The sequence below is a fragment of the Echeneis naucrates genome, chromosome 4 (assembly GCF_900963305.1).
Source record: "Echeneis naucrates chromosome 4, fEcheNa1.1, whole genome shotgun sequence".
NCBI lineage: Eukaryota > Metazoa > Chordata > Actinopteri > Carangiformes > Echeneidae > Echeneis > Echeneis naucrates.
In genome coordinates, this window is record NC_042514.1 from 9,936,907 (window position 1) to 9,954,077 (window position 17,171).

The following is a 17,171-nucleotide window of genomic DNA, read 5'->3' on the forward strand; positions in this document are numbered from 1 at the left end:
TCCTGCCAGAGCCTCCTATCCTGATTTGTTTTTTACATTCATTTTACATCTCTGCCGGGACAGTTTATGAGCCGCCTCAGCCTTGATGTCAACTTCTCACCAGCAGTTTTGACAAACTAAAAGCCGTCAAATGAGATTTAATATTCATACATTCTCTTGCTCTCAGCTGTGCTGCTGTATTTGTTCACACTGATTTCTTGTTTTAGCTGCATGATAGTGTCCCACAAAAGACTACATGAAGAGACAGGGCCGACACACAGATCATGCCTTGCTCAGGCCTTTCTTCAAAGAATAAAAGGTGGCAGCGGGGGCCCTGGTCGCGCTCTCAGGCTCAGGCAAAGTGGCCGGCCTGCCTGTCTGCCTCTCTGCCTTAAATTCAGCTCTGCAGCAGAATGTGACCCCTCTGGACTTTGGGCAATGTCTCCTGCTCTGGTTACAGAGAGAAACTGACAAAGACCCCGGCAGTACTTCTCTCATGCCATGAGTTAGAGTGACATTGTGGTGGGTCAGCAGTGGGTCACAGAGATTTTTCTCCTGCACACTCCTGGGGGGGAGGAAATGTGCTTAGACAAAAAACATGAGGAAGGTTTAGAGGGCCTGGTGTTTGGAATCACTCTCTCATCTCTTGTCCAAACAGAGTATTCTAATAACACTTGTGCTTTTCATTTACTTGCCAGTAATGGATAGAACAGCTGCATTTCTTGTAGCGCAGGTCAGTAATAAGAAGTAATGACCTGCTTGAGTTTTGTGGGTTCACACCCACTGTACAGCGCAATTATACACACATATAATTGTCTTGGCAAGTCTGAAGACATACTAAGATGTGAAATCCTATTCATGCAAGTGCTGTCTAATTGGCTCACTCCTTTGAGGAATTAGACCGAGTTAATCACGTCTGAATATACAGAACTCAATTAGAACTCTGCAAGCTAATGCAGACAACCATGAATATTTGATGACGAAGTCAGCAGAAAGTGATTCTGTGTGTTCGCGAGCGTGCCTCAGACGACAAGTAAAACCAGGGTGTGTGTATACCTGCCGTCGCGGCTCGGCTTCTGCATGGCTGTTCTCTCAGCATGAGTAGCAGGTGTGGGCTGCTTGCAGACATGCAGAGCTGCCGACTGGCTGCAGCACCACAACAGTGAGCATATGGGGGGCCCTGAACTTGCTATGCTGACCGCAAGCCGCTGGATCTGACTACCTGGATATCCATCATAGAAAAATGACAGGTGTCCGGATGACATGCAGTCATTTCTAATTAGAGCCATATTATTGTCAGGGAGGCCACAGTGTAAGCTTTCTTTTTTTCTGTGTTCAACTGTTTCTATGTGGGGGGAGAGATCACCCTGTGATCAGATGTATTCCCCCTCTGTTCGCTTTCTCAATGACAGCAGCAGCTTCAGGGGTGTTCTTGGGGATATCCCATTGTGAGATAGGAGAGTAGTCTGATATGATGTGCTATGGAGGACATCCATCACCGGGAGCCCCCAATACAGCTGGCACCATGCCTGTCGCCTCTGGATGCGGTGCTACCCTTGGAAACTTTGCTTTGCTATCTAGATTATGTGATTATGGTGCATTTTAAGTTACTTTTCAGACATCTGGATTGCTATCAGATGAACATACCCTTCATGAACACTACTGCCACTTTCACCACCAACCAACCTGAAATTAAAGTGAATGTTAAGTAAACTTAGAGTGCCACAAGCTGGGCCTTCCAACAATTAACCCATTACTTTTATTAATTATTCCATTATGTTTAATTAGCCAACCTTTTCATTAGCAGCCTTTAGATAAGTATTTCAATAATAATGTATATATAATTTAAAGATAATATACTATACATGTTATATTTATCAATTCTGGCAAATGCATTCATCATGCATTTGTTTTCTGGATTTGCCTTGCACACCTGGAGCATGAGTAAAATCTTGTTTGTCAGGTGAAGAAAAGAATGTGACTGAAAGCGCATCATATTTTCATAAACTGTCTGATGTCTGATGAGAATGTAGAAAATTATACATTCAGCCTATAAAACAGATTTACAAATAACTAAAATTTTCCCTCACAGTCACGTCATTCACAAAGCAGCCCAACAGTTGAGCTATTAGGAAGGTTGCCTGGAAGGGGTGCTAAGGAGGCCAACATCACTAGTTTTGAAGATGGACAAACAGACTCAGAGGGTGGAAGCTCATCAGTCAATCATCTGGTAAACGGTAGGCCAGCCTTACTGTGTGCAGTTCTTTTTCAACAGTAGAATGGAAATTCTTTAAGAGAGTGTAACCAATGAGACCAAAGCCCATTTATTTTAAATAAAAGCTTTGGTAAGACCCAGATAATGAATACGATTACATTCAAGCAAGGTGATGTCCGTGACCTTGGTTGTCCCTGACATTTGGTCAAGAAAGGCAGAAATAGATTAAGGTTTTTATGTGGGCAAATCCCTATCTTTTTATTACAGCTCTTTAAATATGAAGCGATGCTCCTGGTGTGACCTTGTGTTACTTACATCAGTCTCATTACAGTATTGCAGTTTAGTTATCTATATTCACAGTTGTACTGGGAATGTGACTCTGCATCTAACAGGGAACTGAGCATTGTCTTCAACTCTTTCCACAGTCACTGATGTCACTAAAGCAGACTCAAAGGATCTGTTTACCCGGCATACAGCCTGAAGCAAAGGGCAGTTTAAGAGTTAAAAAAAAAAGGAATAAATAAATTAACTAGTTAAAAACCTGGCTGAGGGAATGCTGCAGAAATTGGCAAGAAACCACAGTAGTAACAAGGCAGATATAGAGGACATAGAATAGCATGGCTCCCTGTCTAAGCAATTAACCTCAATGACACTGGATACTGTGCCTGAACTTCTTCAAAGACCAGCTGAGCTATCAGATGGATGAAAAGCCCCTGTTGCTCTCAGCTCTGTTCAATAATATGCTCTCGTGGTTAGACGGAAACTTCCTGAAGTGAGAAAAGAAAGGATATTACTTTTCATTTCTAAGACTACAAATTCAAATAGATTTGGTGACTTGTATAATCCTACTCCATTTGAGAACATTTTCGCTTGAACTCTTTGAAAGATATAGCGGCTGCTCGGACATAACAATTTCAGTTGTTACATGATGTGAGGTTATGAAATTTATTCAAATAAGATTTTTAAATAATAGCCTGCAAATATGGTGGCAGTTGCTTTTTGTTTTGGTAAATTGACAGACCATATCATGCATTAATACAGTAGATGGAAAATTTTTTGACACTACACTATGGGCCCCTGATTACTGATATCGACACAGAGGTGAGACTCTTATGTATTTCTCCCCAATTCATCTTTGTGAATTTTCAAATTCCCTGGGATTAACTTGTTTTAGTTTCAAGAAAAAAAATAGACAAAAACATTTTAATTGAATCCTGCCCTCTTGGATAACATTTGGTTGCATTAAAACTCCAGACTGCAGTCTCTAAATAATAATGATGGATGGCTCGCTGGGTGGTGTTTACAGTCACACTTTCAGTCCTATTATTTGTGCAAATACAGATGAGGGGAAGCTGTGGAACACCTCAGGCTAAAGCACACACCCATGTATACACAAAGACCAACGCAGACACAGACACACACGCAAAACAATGGCAATTCAACATTAACACGATTACATGCAAAACAAGACATTAATTGAGCGGCTCTACAGTTTATCAACATCACTCTGTATTCAAAGAGGAAGTGATAAGCCGTCTGTGGAGGCAAGCCACGGAAGTGCTGAGAACAAAAGACTGATTGCTGCCCTGCAATTCATGGACAAGTGGTGTGACTGAGGTTGGTTAGACTAAGAAATAGCAGGTTGTAAAATCAGACAGTAGACAAGTGATGATAAGAGATGCGGGTGAGTTCCTGCATATTACTAAAAGGAATCAGTAATATCTAGACAAAGAGTTTGAATGAGAAAAATCACCCAGCGGAAGAGATGGATCTCACAGATACAGATGCTGGTACTGTTCCACAGAATATGCAAAGTCCATGTCAAGATAAAGGGGATGCTGGTCGCCTACTCTGACATAGGGAAAAAAAAAGAAATTTTGCATGGCAATCACTGTGGTGTGCAAAAAGTATTTCTACTATTCCTGGCAAAGGGATTGGTGGGTTTTTGTATATTATTTTACAAACAGCAAGTGTCCTCAGGCACCTATTTTACCTATAAAGTATTCCTCACCAGGTACAACACATTGAAGGAGGGTGTTAGAAAAAATGATTTCACCTACAGAGTGCCTACTTTTTTAATATTTCATGTATGTGTACATATATGTGAACGTAATGTGTCATTCTACTGGGGATCAGTTTTACAAATCAAATTCACAGAGCACTACTCACTGAGTAAGACCGTTAAAATGTATCCTCTGTGGCTCACGAGGGAGGTTCCCACCAGCAAAAAAAATGCCCTGAAACTGTGATGTCACCAAAGTTATTTTAACTTATATCTTGGGCTTCGGGAAAGAAAATATTCAAAATAAAAAGAACAATATTTCATAAAATTGGGTTCAGGTTTGAAAGACATGGATCAAGAGAACCAAGGGGACCCTCACAAAGCTGCATAATGGGAAACAAAGGTTCTTTTGGTGCATCTTATGTTAAACTAAGCTAACTAATACTAAGTATCCACTATTACATAAATAAATGGCACAAATTCCTTCATCTTCTTAAGAGTTTCTCCTAAAATGCTTAGTAAAAAGCCATTATATAAACTCATATTACTCAGTTCGTTTCTTCTGTCCGGGCATGAAGGTGCAATACGAAAAAAACAGGATAGTAAGTAGTAATAGTAACTGCAGATATTAATGTTTCAAATAAGGCAGCACGTCAGGAGGAAATAAAGGAATCTTCAGTCAAAAATGAATACGTTGACGATGTATCATTTACATTCATTCCTAGACTGACTTGAAGTTTTCTGTATTCCTCTGTGGGATCTGGCATTTCTCTTCAGAGACTCAACTCTCATGTTCATTTTCTAATCGTACAGAGGCATATGACCCTGAGGATGAGAATAAAAGAAGAAGAAATTACTTTCATTAAGAAATTCAGATTTCCTCCATCCTTTTGATCTTGTGCCAGTAGAACATTTATGCTGATGAAATGCATAAATAAAGTTCTTAAATTATCCCATTCCTCTTTAGCGCATCAGAGTTGGAGAACTTCCAGAGAAGACAACCACAATCACAGTGAGTGCCCCTGAAAATGGATGATTTAAGAGATGGTTGAACACTGGTCTAAATGTAGTGGCTCAGCTCTGAGGCTTTACTGGTAGTAGTGCAGATCAAGCCATTTCCTTAAAGTGATGTAAAGGAAAGGTAAGTATGTGTATCATTCTGTGTTTTAATGAATTAGTTTGAAACCTTTTTCTTTCTTCCTAACTTCCCTGGCCATGAAGATGCCGTATTCCTCATCTACCAAAAACAAAGTTTCACCATCCTGATTAACTAGCCAGCTGCAAGCCATGCTGATATCCATAAAGGCACAATTATTTCTCTATAAAACTCTGCTTTTCACAATGAACATTTGAACATTTGTCTTTCCCTGGCAAACAACTAACTGACAACTTTTCCTGTGTGGCTGCTATCTGTCTCAGGGGGCTTGTTGAAAAGCCTGATGTTTTACTGTGTGTGCGAACAAGCATGGACCCAAATCACATATTTTACACTTCTACTGTGTTTTAATGTCCACAAGACAACATATTTTAGGTGTGAAATAAAAACCATCTCTGCATATCTTTCTCAGGCTTCTCTCTGCAGCTCTAACAACAACAGGTCGGTGAAAGAAAAGAGAAAAGAGGTGCTAGGCTTCTCTGACTGACCATACTTTTTATCTGAGTGATCAATGAAAAGATTGTAGCTGATTTCAGGAAAACAAGGTTTAAGAGGACTGGCCTTGAGGCGTGGATGACACCATCAAGTGCTTTGCTCTAACATCACAAATTCAACAGTATTAATACAGTACCATGACTTGGCTCAGTAAAAATACATGGCTACTTGATACAATATAGGATGTTTCACCGTGTCTAGTTTTCACATTATGGGTCTTAGTTTTGACATTTTCTCAAACATCATTGAAGTTTTTAAACTTGTTTTGGAATCCCTTCAATCCAGTCCCATGAATTTTTCATTTTGATATTAAAAGAAAAGTGAAAGTTAAAAGTTGTTGACCAAATGTTTGTACTATTGCAACTACTCATCGGATTTCACAGCTTCTTCCTTTCTCAGCTTCCAGGAATGACCTTCAAACTTTTTCATAATATTGCAGACATGAGGAAACTTGTGCTCGTCATTTCCAGCAGCATACCATATTTTAATGAAACTGAACAAGGGACACACTTCTGCAAAATCATTTCCTTGTGGTCTTCTAAGATGATGTGTCTTTTGTGACCATATTGTGCCAGGAAATACTTTTATGTGTGTTGTGCAACAATTGTGACAGGAAAACACAGTTTCGTGAGAAGGGGGTGGAAAAAACAGAAATGAAATCATACAAATCATAACTCTACGGTAATAACTTTTTGTTTGGTTTCCTTCAGATAGACTCCAGAAGACACAAAGTCAAATAATTAATGGGAGGAATGAGACAATGTTGTGCTTTATCTGATCCGCACAGAGAATTATCACTCTAACATGATTTTGACACCAATTTAAGAAATCAAGTGCGTTTAAACCATATCTGACTGCTCATCAGCTGTAACTCTAGATAGCCGTGCATCAGCTCTTGTGAAAACATAGTTCTTCTAATCACAATCTAATTCACCACGAAGAGATATCTGGAAATCCTCCATTAACAGAAAATCAATGAATACTTCTCTAATATCATTATTCAAGCAGAACAGATGACAAGTCTATCAAGTAGTAGTGGGTTACAAAAAGAAAGAGATGAGTAGCCAACACAACAAAGCTAAAGTCAGAAGCTTTCTTCAGTTCATCTCAGTGCTTACACTTTTGCTGCTGATGTCACAGCACAGCAGGCAACATTTCATCTGTGTCTCATCTGTGGACAGCTTTAACCACACTAGCATACTATCCTGTTACAAAGTTGATATTGCTAATGTGATTACAACCGATTGACACATCTAGCTGATTTTTGAGGTAACACATCAGACCAGCATTCACCAACTTCTGACACTTTACCGATCTATATCATTGATAAATGCCCCACCGTGTTCACAAGCTAACAGCCAGCTTGTCTGTGTGGGTTTTTCACTTGTGACAGCCGCCAACTAACGCAGGAAATGAGGCTGATGAGAGCAGTGAGAATAAAACCAAGCTGAAGGCTATAAAACCAAAACAATGTGTTTAAACCATAGATTGTAAATTAAGATAAATGTAGCCTCCATGACATCAGTCACAGTGTTTTTAAAGTGCGGTTTCAGGGTGAAAGAGGTCTTCTCCCATGTCCCATCTCAGCCACGCCTGACTTTGCTTAACTCTCGGCCAGTCCAAAAATGGCAAAAGAAGTGGGGTGCATGTACAGCCCAGACTTTGGTGCTGTAAACATGTTTATTTCTGCTGTAAAGGCATTTTAATATGGAGGACTATGGGTACCGACTTTCTTCGAGAGCCAGCCCCAAATGGCTATTCAAAGAAATACACTTTTGGACCTTCCTCTGAGTGGCTTACCATGGCATTTTACTCTATCTTAGCCAATCATCATTATTGGATTGTTGCTCAAAAGAAAAAAAAACAACAAAAAAAAAAAAACAATGTTGCAGCTCCTCTATAATAATGATGGAAACAGTAATAGATTACCTTAGATTACCTTTTACTGAAAAAAGTAACGCCATTATAAACGCTGTTTATCCCATCACTGCTGACACATTCAAAGAGATGACCTTTTAATATCAAAAAAACACTGAAACACTGGTGACAAATTTTGTTGATTCCAGCATTGTATTGGGATTGTTATGTATTACGTGTCATTTGAAGTCTTACTGCACTTTAAGGAGAAGAAATCCCAAATGAGAGTTTCACTGACTGGCCAAAAACAAACCAGAGTTAAAAACAAAAGAGAATATAATGATGTGTGTGGTGAGCCAGGTACCCTGCTGGGCTTTGATGAAATGAAATGTGGTTGCCTGAAGTGAAAATATATGAGCATTCCAGGCACAGAGCTACCGATGTACCGGTCCCCAATGGACATATAAATAACTAGATTGAGGTTTAAACAAAGGGGTGAAGCAAAAGGGCAAAAGTTACTCACAATATAGCAAGGCTCACAGTACGCCTTCTTCTCCACAGCATAGAAGGGCTTGCCACGCAGCTTGGTGCTGCAGGTCATGCAGACGAAGCAGTCAACATGGAAGACCTGGTCCATGGCAGTGCAGCCGGTGCCTTCACCCACCACGTTCTCTCCACAGCTGGCACAGCGCCCTGGGAGGAGGAGGAGGGAGACAGAAGGCTTAGCCCAGATTCGCTATAAATCTTCAGACATTTAAGGTCAGATAGCATCAATCAAGAAACCAACAGTTGCATTGCAAACCATGAAAAATATTGCAAAAGGCCAGACAATTCATCCAGTCATGTGAATTATTGGATAATGTGTTCGTGCATTTGGCAAATGCTCCAGATATAATAAACAGCTTGAACTGATGAGAGGCATCCTACAGTGACACAAATCTTCCCCAACACAGTGATACACCTCAAACCCAACAAGGTCAGAGCAAATGGACTGTGTCAAGTACAGTAAACATTTATTTCGATAAAACTCTCTGTAAAAATGATGCGAAAATAATCCTTAAAAGGGCAAAAATCTTATATGTTACTATTCTGCTCTGTGGATGCTTGTATGATACAAACAGAGCTGAGAGAAAAATCAAGTTTCACACAATTATTTGATGAGCTATAGAGAAGAAAAGTGAACCCTGATGTTTCTATGCTAAAGGGCCGATACTTTTATGGTTTCAAATCAACAAAGCTTTCTCTGTATAGTTTTATATCACTCTCAGGCTTCTGTCTAGACATCTGGGGACATCTTGGCTTGACTGAATATCAAAATTGTTGGTCAACATTATCCTGATGTGTGTATTTTTCAGAAATAATAGTATAAATGGCTTAGATTCTGTTGTGTTAAATGATTTTATTATTATTTTATATTGTTAGTGTTAAAGGGTTAGGGTCCTTTCCCCACTCATAACTTTTAACCTCCGTCAACTGCAGCAACTCGCTCTACCTTGTCCCCAAAATGTTGGAACTATCCACTCAAATGCCTCGTTTCCTGATGTTTGAAGTGTCTAATCTTCATTTCTATTTCAAACACTGGATAAGGAAGGATTAAATACTATAATTATGCCACATTAAAAAGGCTATAGACATCACCATAGTGTGACATCTATTTCAAAAAGTCAAACTTTAAATGATAAAAAGAAAACTTTAGAAGAACAACTAAGTCTTTGTAAAAGGGGCACAAGTGAACTGATACTATTGCGCCAGAAAGAGCCTGATTGCATACTGCGGGACATGGCATTTGGATATCTTTAATTGAGTTGGAGATATCTTTAATTGAGTTTAAGATGTCCTCAACTCAATGCAAGTTATCTTCAACCCAATTAATAACACTGTCAATTTAATTACTGGTATCTTACAATAATAGGGTTTAAAAAGATATCTGAGAATGTTTTATTTTTTACACATCTGAGGACAGATGCAATCTCTCTGAGGAAGTATGATATAGTATATTTAATTAATTCAAGTTCAGTTTTATGGATCTTTTTTTTTTTTGTTCCCTTTTCATTTTTTGCTTCATCTAAAAGCTGATTTGGGTGATGATTGACACTCTGTATGTTCTGAACAGAGCAGTTCAAGCGTGTTACAGACAGAGGCGAGACACTAACCGGGGGAGATAGAGTATCTGATGCTTGCATTTTCACAGTTCCACTTACTGTTTTCATATCAAAAATTCAAACAGAGTGTCAAGCGGAATCTGTTTCAGGTATCAGCACAACTTTGGAAGTCATATGTTGTTGAGATCAAATATCTGCTTGACTGCAAGGCTCGCTAATGGTATTCTAATCTCAGATAACTCATTATCTTATCAGCAGCCTCACTGGAAACGGAGAGAAATAGCTTAAAGAAGGACAGGATCCACAATGTTTTCGGCACATTTTGAAATTGTCATTGGAACACTCAAATGTGCCTTTTTTTAAAAAATCATTATTATTACTGGAGTCACCATTTATTGACTTCGGAGACATTAGGAACAAAGGATTTGTACTGAACACATTTTGTACATAACTCGTGAACGCTGCGTCGACTTATAGCGTGCACAAGTTTTCATAAAAACTGCTATCTGTTTCATCTGCTTCCACAGCTCTATCCACACCTCAATTATGGCTGTGTTACCTACTGTACAGGGAGGCAGATTAAACAAACTAGGGAAGGCACGTCTCGAGGGGACATGTGGGTGTCAGTGGAATCACAAGCAGGGTAATCACTTCAGAGAGCCAGAGGGAAAGAGAAAGGGAGAGAGAGCGAGCAAGAGGCACAGACAGAGCACGGTGAACCTGTTAGTGGCTTCAGATCACAGGCCATCTTCAGTGAGTGGATGAGAATGCCAGACATGTCCCACAGGGCTCCCATTTTAAATAGCGAGAAGGAAACCTCTCGGAAATCCTTTTCCTTTTGGCAGTCTGTGATCACAGGGGCCCTCAGGAGCTATTTGTGCCTGAATGTGCTTACAGTGTACACAGTTTTACCCAACACACACACACGCACGCACGCACAACAGGCACACGCAGCAAGAAAAAAGTATCTCTTTAAGCCAGCCATGCCACACATGTCGAGGAATATAAACAAACCTAAACACATGTATCTTATACTGTATGCACACACACACACACACACACACACACAAACGCACACACACACACACACACACACACACACAAACGCACAAACACACACACACACACACACACACACACACACACATCATGCCATGCTCCATGTGCAAGTCAGCAGCCCAAACAGAAACACACAGGACCTTCCAACAAAGATCCGATGCGGTTTACAGTTGGGCATCAAACTAAACCTAGTTTATTTTGTTGTTCCTGTAAAAATGTTAAATGCGACTAGAAATGAAGTGTTAAGGTGCTGACATGGCACACAGGGTAAGGAATTTCATGTCAGATGAACCAATCATCTCTGTTTTGTTTTGTTAAATTAAAGTATTCTCTCCCATTTTGTTCAGCAATTTTTCAGGGAGATGATGGCCTTACAGGATATATACTGTATGTTTGAGAAATTATCAATATAATGGATGAGCTTTGAACCTTTAAATCCATCTATCTATCTGAGATCCTAACAATAAACTTCACTGGTAATAGAAAAAAATACCTAGTTGCAGCCAGAAATGAATTTTATTGTCTTAATACGAAATTTGATTGCTTGGCTTATAGAATGGATGAAAAAGAGGAAAAGGCTCATATTATTTATTTTGTTTGAGCAATAGATTCAGGTTTCTATCATAAAAGAAAATTTAATTGTGGTAAACAACAACCAGAATATTACTTAAAAGAGGATGTGTGTTTGATAACCAAAAAGTGTGCCATTTTCTTTTTAGTAAGAATTGTTGTAAATGAATACCAGAGTGGTTTAATCTATTCTACACAGAAGCCTTTGTGATTAAATATATGACTGAAGTTATACTCGGGCTAATTTATGAGGCACCACAGTCTAATGCGATCCAACACAACATCATCAATTCTTATACAAGTCATTTTTTTATTCCATATTAGTGACATCAGTTAAAGGTGGTGTTGTATTGTGTTACTGCTCTGTCACACTTTTCTAACATTTTGTCCTCACTTACATTGAATATTGTAGAAACAGATATGAGAAATACCACTGAATATAATGGGCCCCAGGACCCCAGTACAATAACACCTTGAACTATGACTTCAGCACTGAAAATGTGACTGAAATGAGACATCTATAACACTGTGATGTGTGTCAAAGAAATTGCATGTGACAGTCAAGTACTCAGGTGTGCCCGACTACTACAACGGTGTTGGATGTACTGTAAAGCTATGAATCAAGGGTTGTAACTCACTCATGTAAATCGTTATTTATTAATGTGCTGATGAGAATCATTCAGTCTTAAATGCAAAGACTGAAAAATGGCATCAGTTTCCAAAAACACAGACTGGCAATCATTTTCACCTTTCTGCATTGCGACTGCAGGACATTCCAAATGATGATTGATTCATTTTCAGTCAATCAATTAAAAATGATGTTACACTTTTGCACAAAAACAATTTCAAAAGTGTGAAACTGGGAGACGTTTTTTTTTTTTTTTTCCCCAAGCAAGTCCTTGCCAGCTTTTCCCTTTAACAGTCTTATTGTATGATAATAGAGAGATGTGCAGAGTGTTTTACAATGCTTCACATCAATAATTTCACACATCTGCATCAGAAGTAAGCATTTTCAATTTTGAGACACTACTTCAATTGACTCCTTGAATAATACAAGAGAGCAATTGAAGCAACATCATATTTACCCCTGTGGAGATGATCCCAAATACTTTCTAACTATTTCAGCTGGGCATGAAGGAATCATGAAAGGCATCACCACTCCCCAGTGTCCCTTTGCGCGGGGAATGGAACCAGTCTTAATATCGAAACTTCAAATAGTTCCTGTAGAACCAATCCAACGGTGACAGGGCGGGAGGGGGAGTTCATTTACACTTTACTCACTTTCTTTCCTTTTATTCTTTAACTCTCAGAAGTGTCTCCTCTCTGTTACATCGAAAGTCAAAAGAAGGACTGAAGAAAAACTCTTTTCTTCTTTTTTTTTTTTTTTTTTTTTTTAAAGTGCATTCCCTGTGAGCTATAGAGGCTTAGAATGGTTAGACAATTTAATTGGATAAAAAGAAAAGATTAAAGAGGCCCTGACTCTGTTCCATAAATAATTGATTTCTAATGTATTTGTAGTGGCAGTGAGACGCTGTTGTTTGGGAATGGGGGATGTTGAGTGGCAGAACGCTTCAGATTTCCCTCAGTCTTTGCCTTCTTTGTTTTTTCACGCCGTGATATTGAAACAGCATGAAAGGCAGAGAGGGAGCACACTTGCAGCTCAATTTGATCTTACATCGTCGGAAATCAAAGATCGTGCATGTAAAGAAGGATCGCAAGGAACTTTTTTGTGGGAGACCAAACTTTTCACACTGTGTTACTAAGGAATACAATTCTGCTGGTGCAACCCTTGCAAACCCCAAAGGCAAAGCCAGCAACTACAACTCAGATCCAAAACTAATAAAAGAACCACAAAATCCATTTTGGGACTTCAACTTAAGTTTGTGCTTAGATTAAAACATCCACTTATGGTGATAAAACACAAAACACACTAACCACTTCATATATTTCAATATTAACACCACATTATAGTTTAAATGGGAGGCATTTTGAATTAATAAAATGTGGCTTCAAAAAATTATCTTATTGTGTTTTTAATTGAATTTATAAACGCGTTGATACAGTAAACAGTAAAAGATTAATTTACTGTGGCATCCTTAAAAAGGACAGTCAAAGTTATGAAGTTGTGAAACCATCTTCACCCTTAAAGACATTACAATAGGTCAGTGATGTTTAGCTGCAAAAAGTAGTCTAAAAGTAGTAGTTGAACACATTAGGTGTGTGACTGTCAGCTATTGAAGTGCCAGAGGACACTATTTGTTCACTGTTTCATGTTTTTCACCTCTGGGCTAATCTACTTTGTTGCTTCAGCTTGGCCTGCTCGCAGCCTGACAGCACTGTGGCCTTCAGTTGTGATGACAAGAGAAATCGCTGTCATCTCTGCATTTCAATCTCTGGACGCCTCTTTCCTAACCCTCGCCTTTAATCTCATTCCCAATGTCAGCAAATAGCAATCTTCAGAATTGCTGCGGTGATGGTAGGGGATGGAGGATAGGCGAGCCTGTGCCACTAAGCATTACAGCGCAGCCTGTCAAGGCCTGCGGCAGCAGAGCAAAGGGGCCCGAGTGTAGGTTACATGTTTTAGAAGCAGGTTGGCAGGAGCGACATGGAGGGGTGCCAGAGAATGAGTGGGGCTAGTGAACAGGGCGATGGGGAGAGGGAGAGATTGGTGTGTTTGGGGGGGGGGGCAGGTGAGTGTGTGCAGCTGAACATGTGCACAAGCTGTGTGTTCAAAGACGCCCATGTCTTTGTACGCTGTTTATCTGTCGGTACCCGTGTGCCTTTGAAAGTACGTCTGTGTTTGCGTGCATGAGCATGCGGATGTCTACTCATTCCTGAGGTCAAACGCTCACTCACAAATGAAATCTAGCAACGTGAGTGCCCGGAAGCCTCAGCTGGGCTTGCACGGCAGCTGATCTTGCAAGCCTCAGTGGAGCTGTCTCAATGAGGCAGGATAGCAAGCACTGAGCCTGGCGGGGGAGGAACGGGAGGGGAGAGGGGAACAGCAAAGGGGTGGAGGGGGGGATGGTCACCTCACGTGAACTGCTGCCAAAAAGCTGGCTTCTGTCGCTGTGAAGAGAAGCCCCATGCTGGCACACTACATCAGCTGAGAAACTAGAAAGCAGCGTTGCGAGGTCAGTGGTTGTGCTGGGACGCGATAATGAGGACAAAAGTGGCATATAGGAGCCGTAAACTGCTGGAAAATGGATCCATGTTTAGCAGAACTGGTCCAGCACTTAAAACACTCACAAATATAATCAAGGATACAAGTACAAGCAAGATGATGACATAGCATAAAAACTAAGAAAGCCCCATTCATAGAAGAACTGAGGTACAGGCAGATTTCCTTGAAGATGGACAAACATAAAAGCGACAGATTTTTATAAGATTTGCCTTTCAAAGCATTTAACATGATTTTCATGAGGGGAAAAAGGGTCTTGAAAGTCAAATCTGTAGCCTCACACTGACATAGATCCTGCATTTTCTTTACAAAAGACAGCTATGATGGATCATCCGTAGCTATTGTGTTGTTTAATCTTCTCATTTGCAGTCGTACATTATAATCCACTGTAGGTGGTATAGTGATGCATGGGCTTTGGATGAGTTGCCATGTCACCAGACTGCCTCATATGATGCCCCCCTGCCCCTGGGTGGTCGCTGACCTCCTTCCAGAAGTATTATGCTCCTCTGTCTCATAGTGAAGGCTGCAACATACATATACCCATGGATTACAGCAAGGCAAACACTCAGGCATTGTGAGTGCAGGAAATCCTCTGATAGTGAAGGAGGAAATTGGCTGTTTAGAGTAAAGGGGCCTACAAGGAGATTATAGTGGGGGAAAATTGATGGCAGGTTAAAATAGGGGGGTAAAAGATAATACTTCATCCAACCTTATCTGTTGCAATGTTTCTATTTACCCAGAAAAATACTTTTTTTAGATCAGATTTTTTATTTTTATCCAGCTATTTGATTTCACATAATTGTTGGTAGTTTGAGTAACGGTGTAATTTGTTTTTTTAGTTAAAATAGATTTCACTGTTTGTTCATTTGGTAAAACCTGCAGTTGTTCATATTATTAACTATGGCTTTATAATACAATCACAATATATTTGAGCAACTACTATCTCAGAAATAAGAAACAAGAGCAGCTGATGTGTCTATTAATGGTGAACTTAGTCAAGAAGATGGGCGTTTGATGAACAGCATGACCGCAAACGATGAAAAAAATCCCCTGCATATCCTGCAATAGCGGCACAATAAAAGCTGCTCCATTTTTTGTTATCTACAGAGTGCTTTTCATGTGAAGCAGTAGCAGTGGGGAATACTGACTAAGCTTTAGTATACGTTTAACCTGGTGCATATAAAGCTTTGGGAAAGTGAACAGTAACCAGTGAGGCAGAAGTCGATGTTTCAGTCCAAACACTGGATTGCATTCGAGCATTGTATATCTCATGCCTGTGATTGCAATTCAAGTTGTGAATGAAAGACCACACCATTAATACTGGGCGAGCTTTTACATACTTATGTGAATTTCAAGGTAAAAAAAGCTGAGAAAAACAACCCGCATCAACAAAAGCAAAACACAGCTATAGTCTAATTCATGGGGTGCATTGGAAAGTGTGACTCAAATGTCCTCTGAAGTCTCTTCTGATATGTTCAGAACAATGAGAAGTTTCCATATTTTCTATATTGTTTTTAGTGGGTGATGTGTGAGGTTTTATTGGCACTCTTAATTATATCATCTTATTTCTCCCTCATCCACTGCAACAGTTTAAGCAGATGCTTATCCTGATGAACCATCCCTCAGTAGTGAATAGAAACTCATTAACTTTTCTTTTGCTTATTTTCTCTCTATTTTTAGAGAGAAAACAAGCTAGAATTGAACTGCATTATACATGAACGCAGCTGCAGTTGTAAATGTGATCTCATACTGTATAGTACCTGCATATTTAGACGGGCTTTTGTTTACTTTTGTATACATGTTAAATGAACATTAAAGTTTAACCTTCACACAGTAAATGGAAACAGTTATCTGCACTGGGGGAGATGGTTGGCCAAAGGCATTTGAAGACTGTGGAGGTGGAGAGTGGTGGGGAAGCGCAGTTTGTGAGAGGGGGTGGGGGGGTGGGGTTCCTTTTTAAAGCATCAGAAAGGTTTTACTCTGACACACATCCCACTTGTTATGACATGTAGAGGCACATCTAAAAGCAAACTCCTAAGAGGTTGCTGAGGGCAACCTCAGTAATATGCTAATGAACTCCATCAGAGTATCTTAGACAATGCACAAAGCTGTCTAAACTGGAAGCCTATTAATACATTATATTATGATGCTCAGTTGTTATAAAGAAAGCTCCAGAAGAGTGCACTGTGTGAACCTAAACTTTTTCTGACCTAATTACCTCAGTTGATCCATTCTGACTCCCTCGGTCTGTAATGCTACCGGAGCGACACCACCATTTGTATCTCTTCCAAGATTCCTCATGAACCTTTCATGCAAGGTGTCTCATAAATTATGAGGGTTTCTTCAGCTGACATTATGAGGAAAAATGGCAAAGTCTGCCTTCTCTTCTCCGGCTCTTATCATAAAACAAAGCCTGGCTTAAACCGGGGGAAAGCTTTGTCGACAGCTGAGAATCCTGTGTGGAGTACAGTATGCCCACATGACTTTCCCTCCTAATTTCCAATGACTATCACTTCCCCATCTGATAATAACATTACAAAAACATTTATTCCACA

The 17,171-nt window shown here is 39.8% G+C and overlaps 1 protein-coding gene across 7 annotated transcripts in view; it reads right to left on the reverse strand.

Moving 5' to 3' along the window:
* Positions 1-17,171, reverse strand: part of lpp (LIM domain containing preferred translocation partner in lipoma) — a 137,077-nt gene that overhangs the window by 18,294 nt on the left and 101,612 nt on the right. For all 7 annotated transcript variants that reach the window (XM_029499519.1, XM_029499522.1, XM_029499525.1 and 4 more), the window contains one exon: positions 8,228-8,397. In XM_029499519.1, coding sequence (XP_029355379.1) covers positions 8,228-8,397 — 170 coding nt within the window. The remainder of the gene's footprint in view (positions 1-8,227; positions 8,398-17,171) is intronic.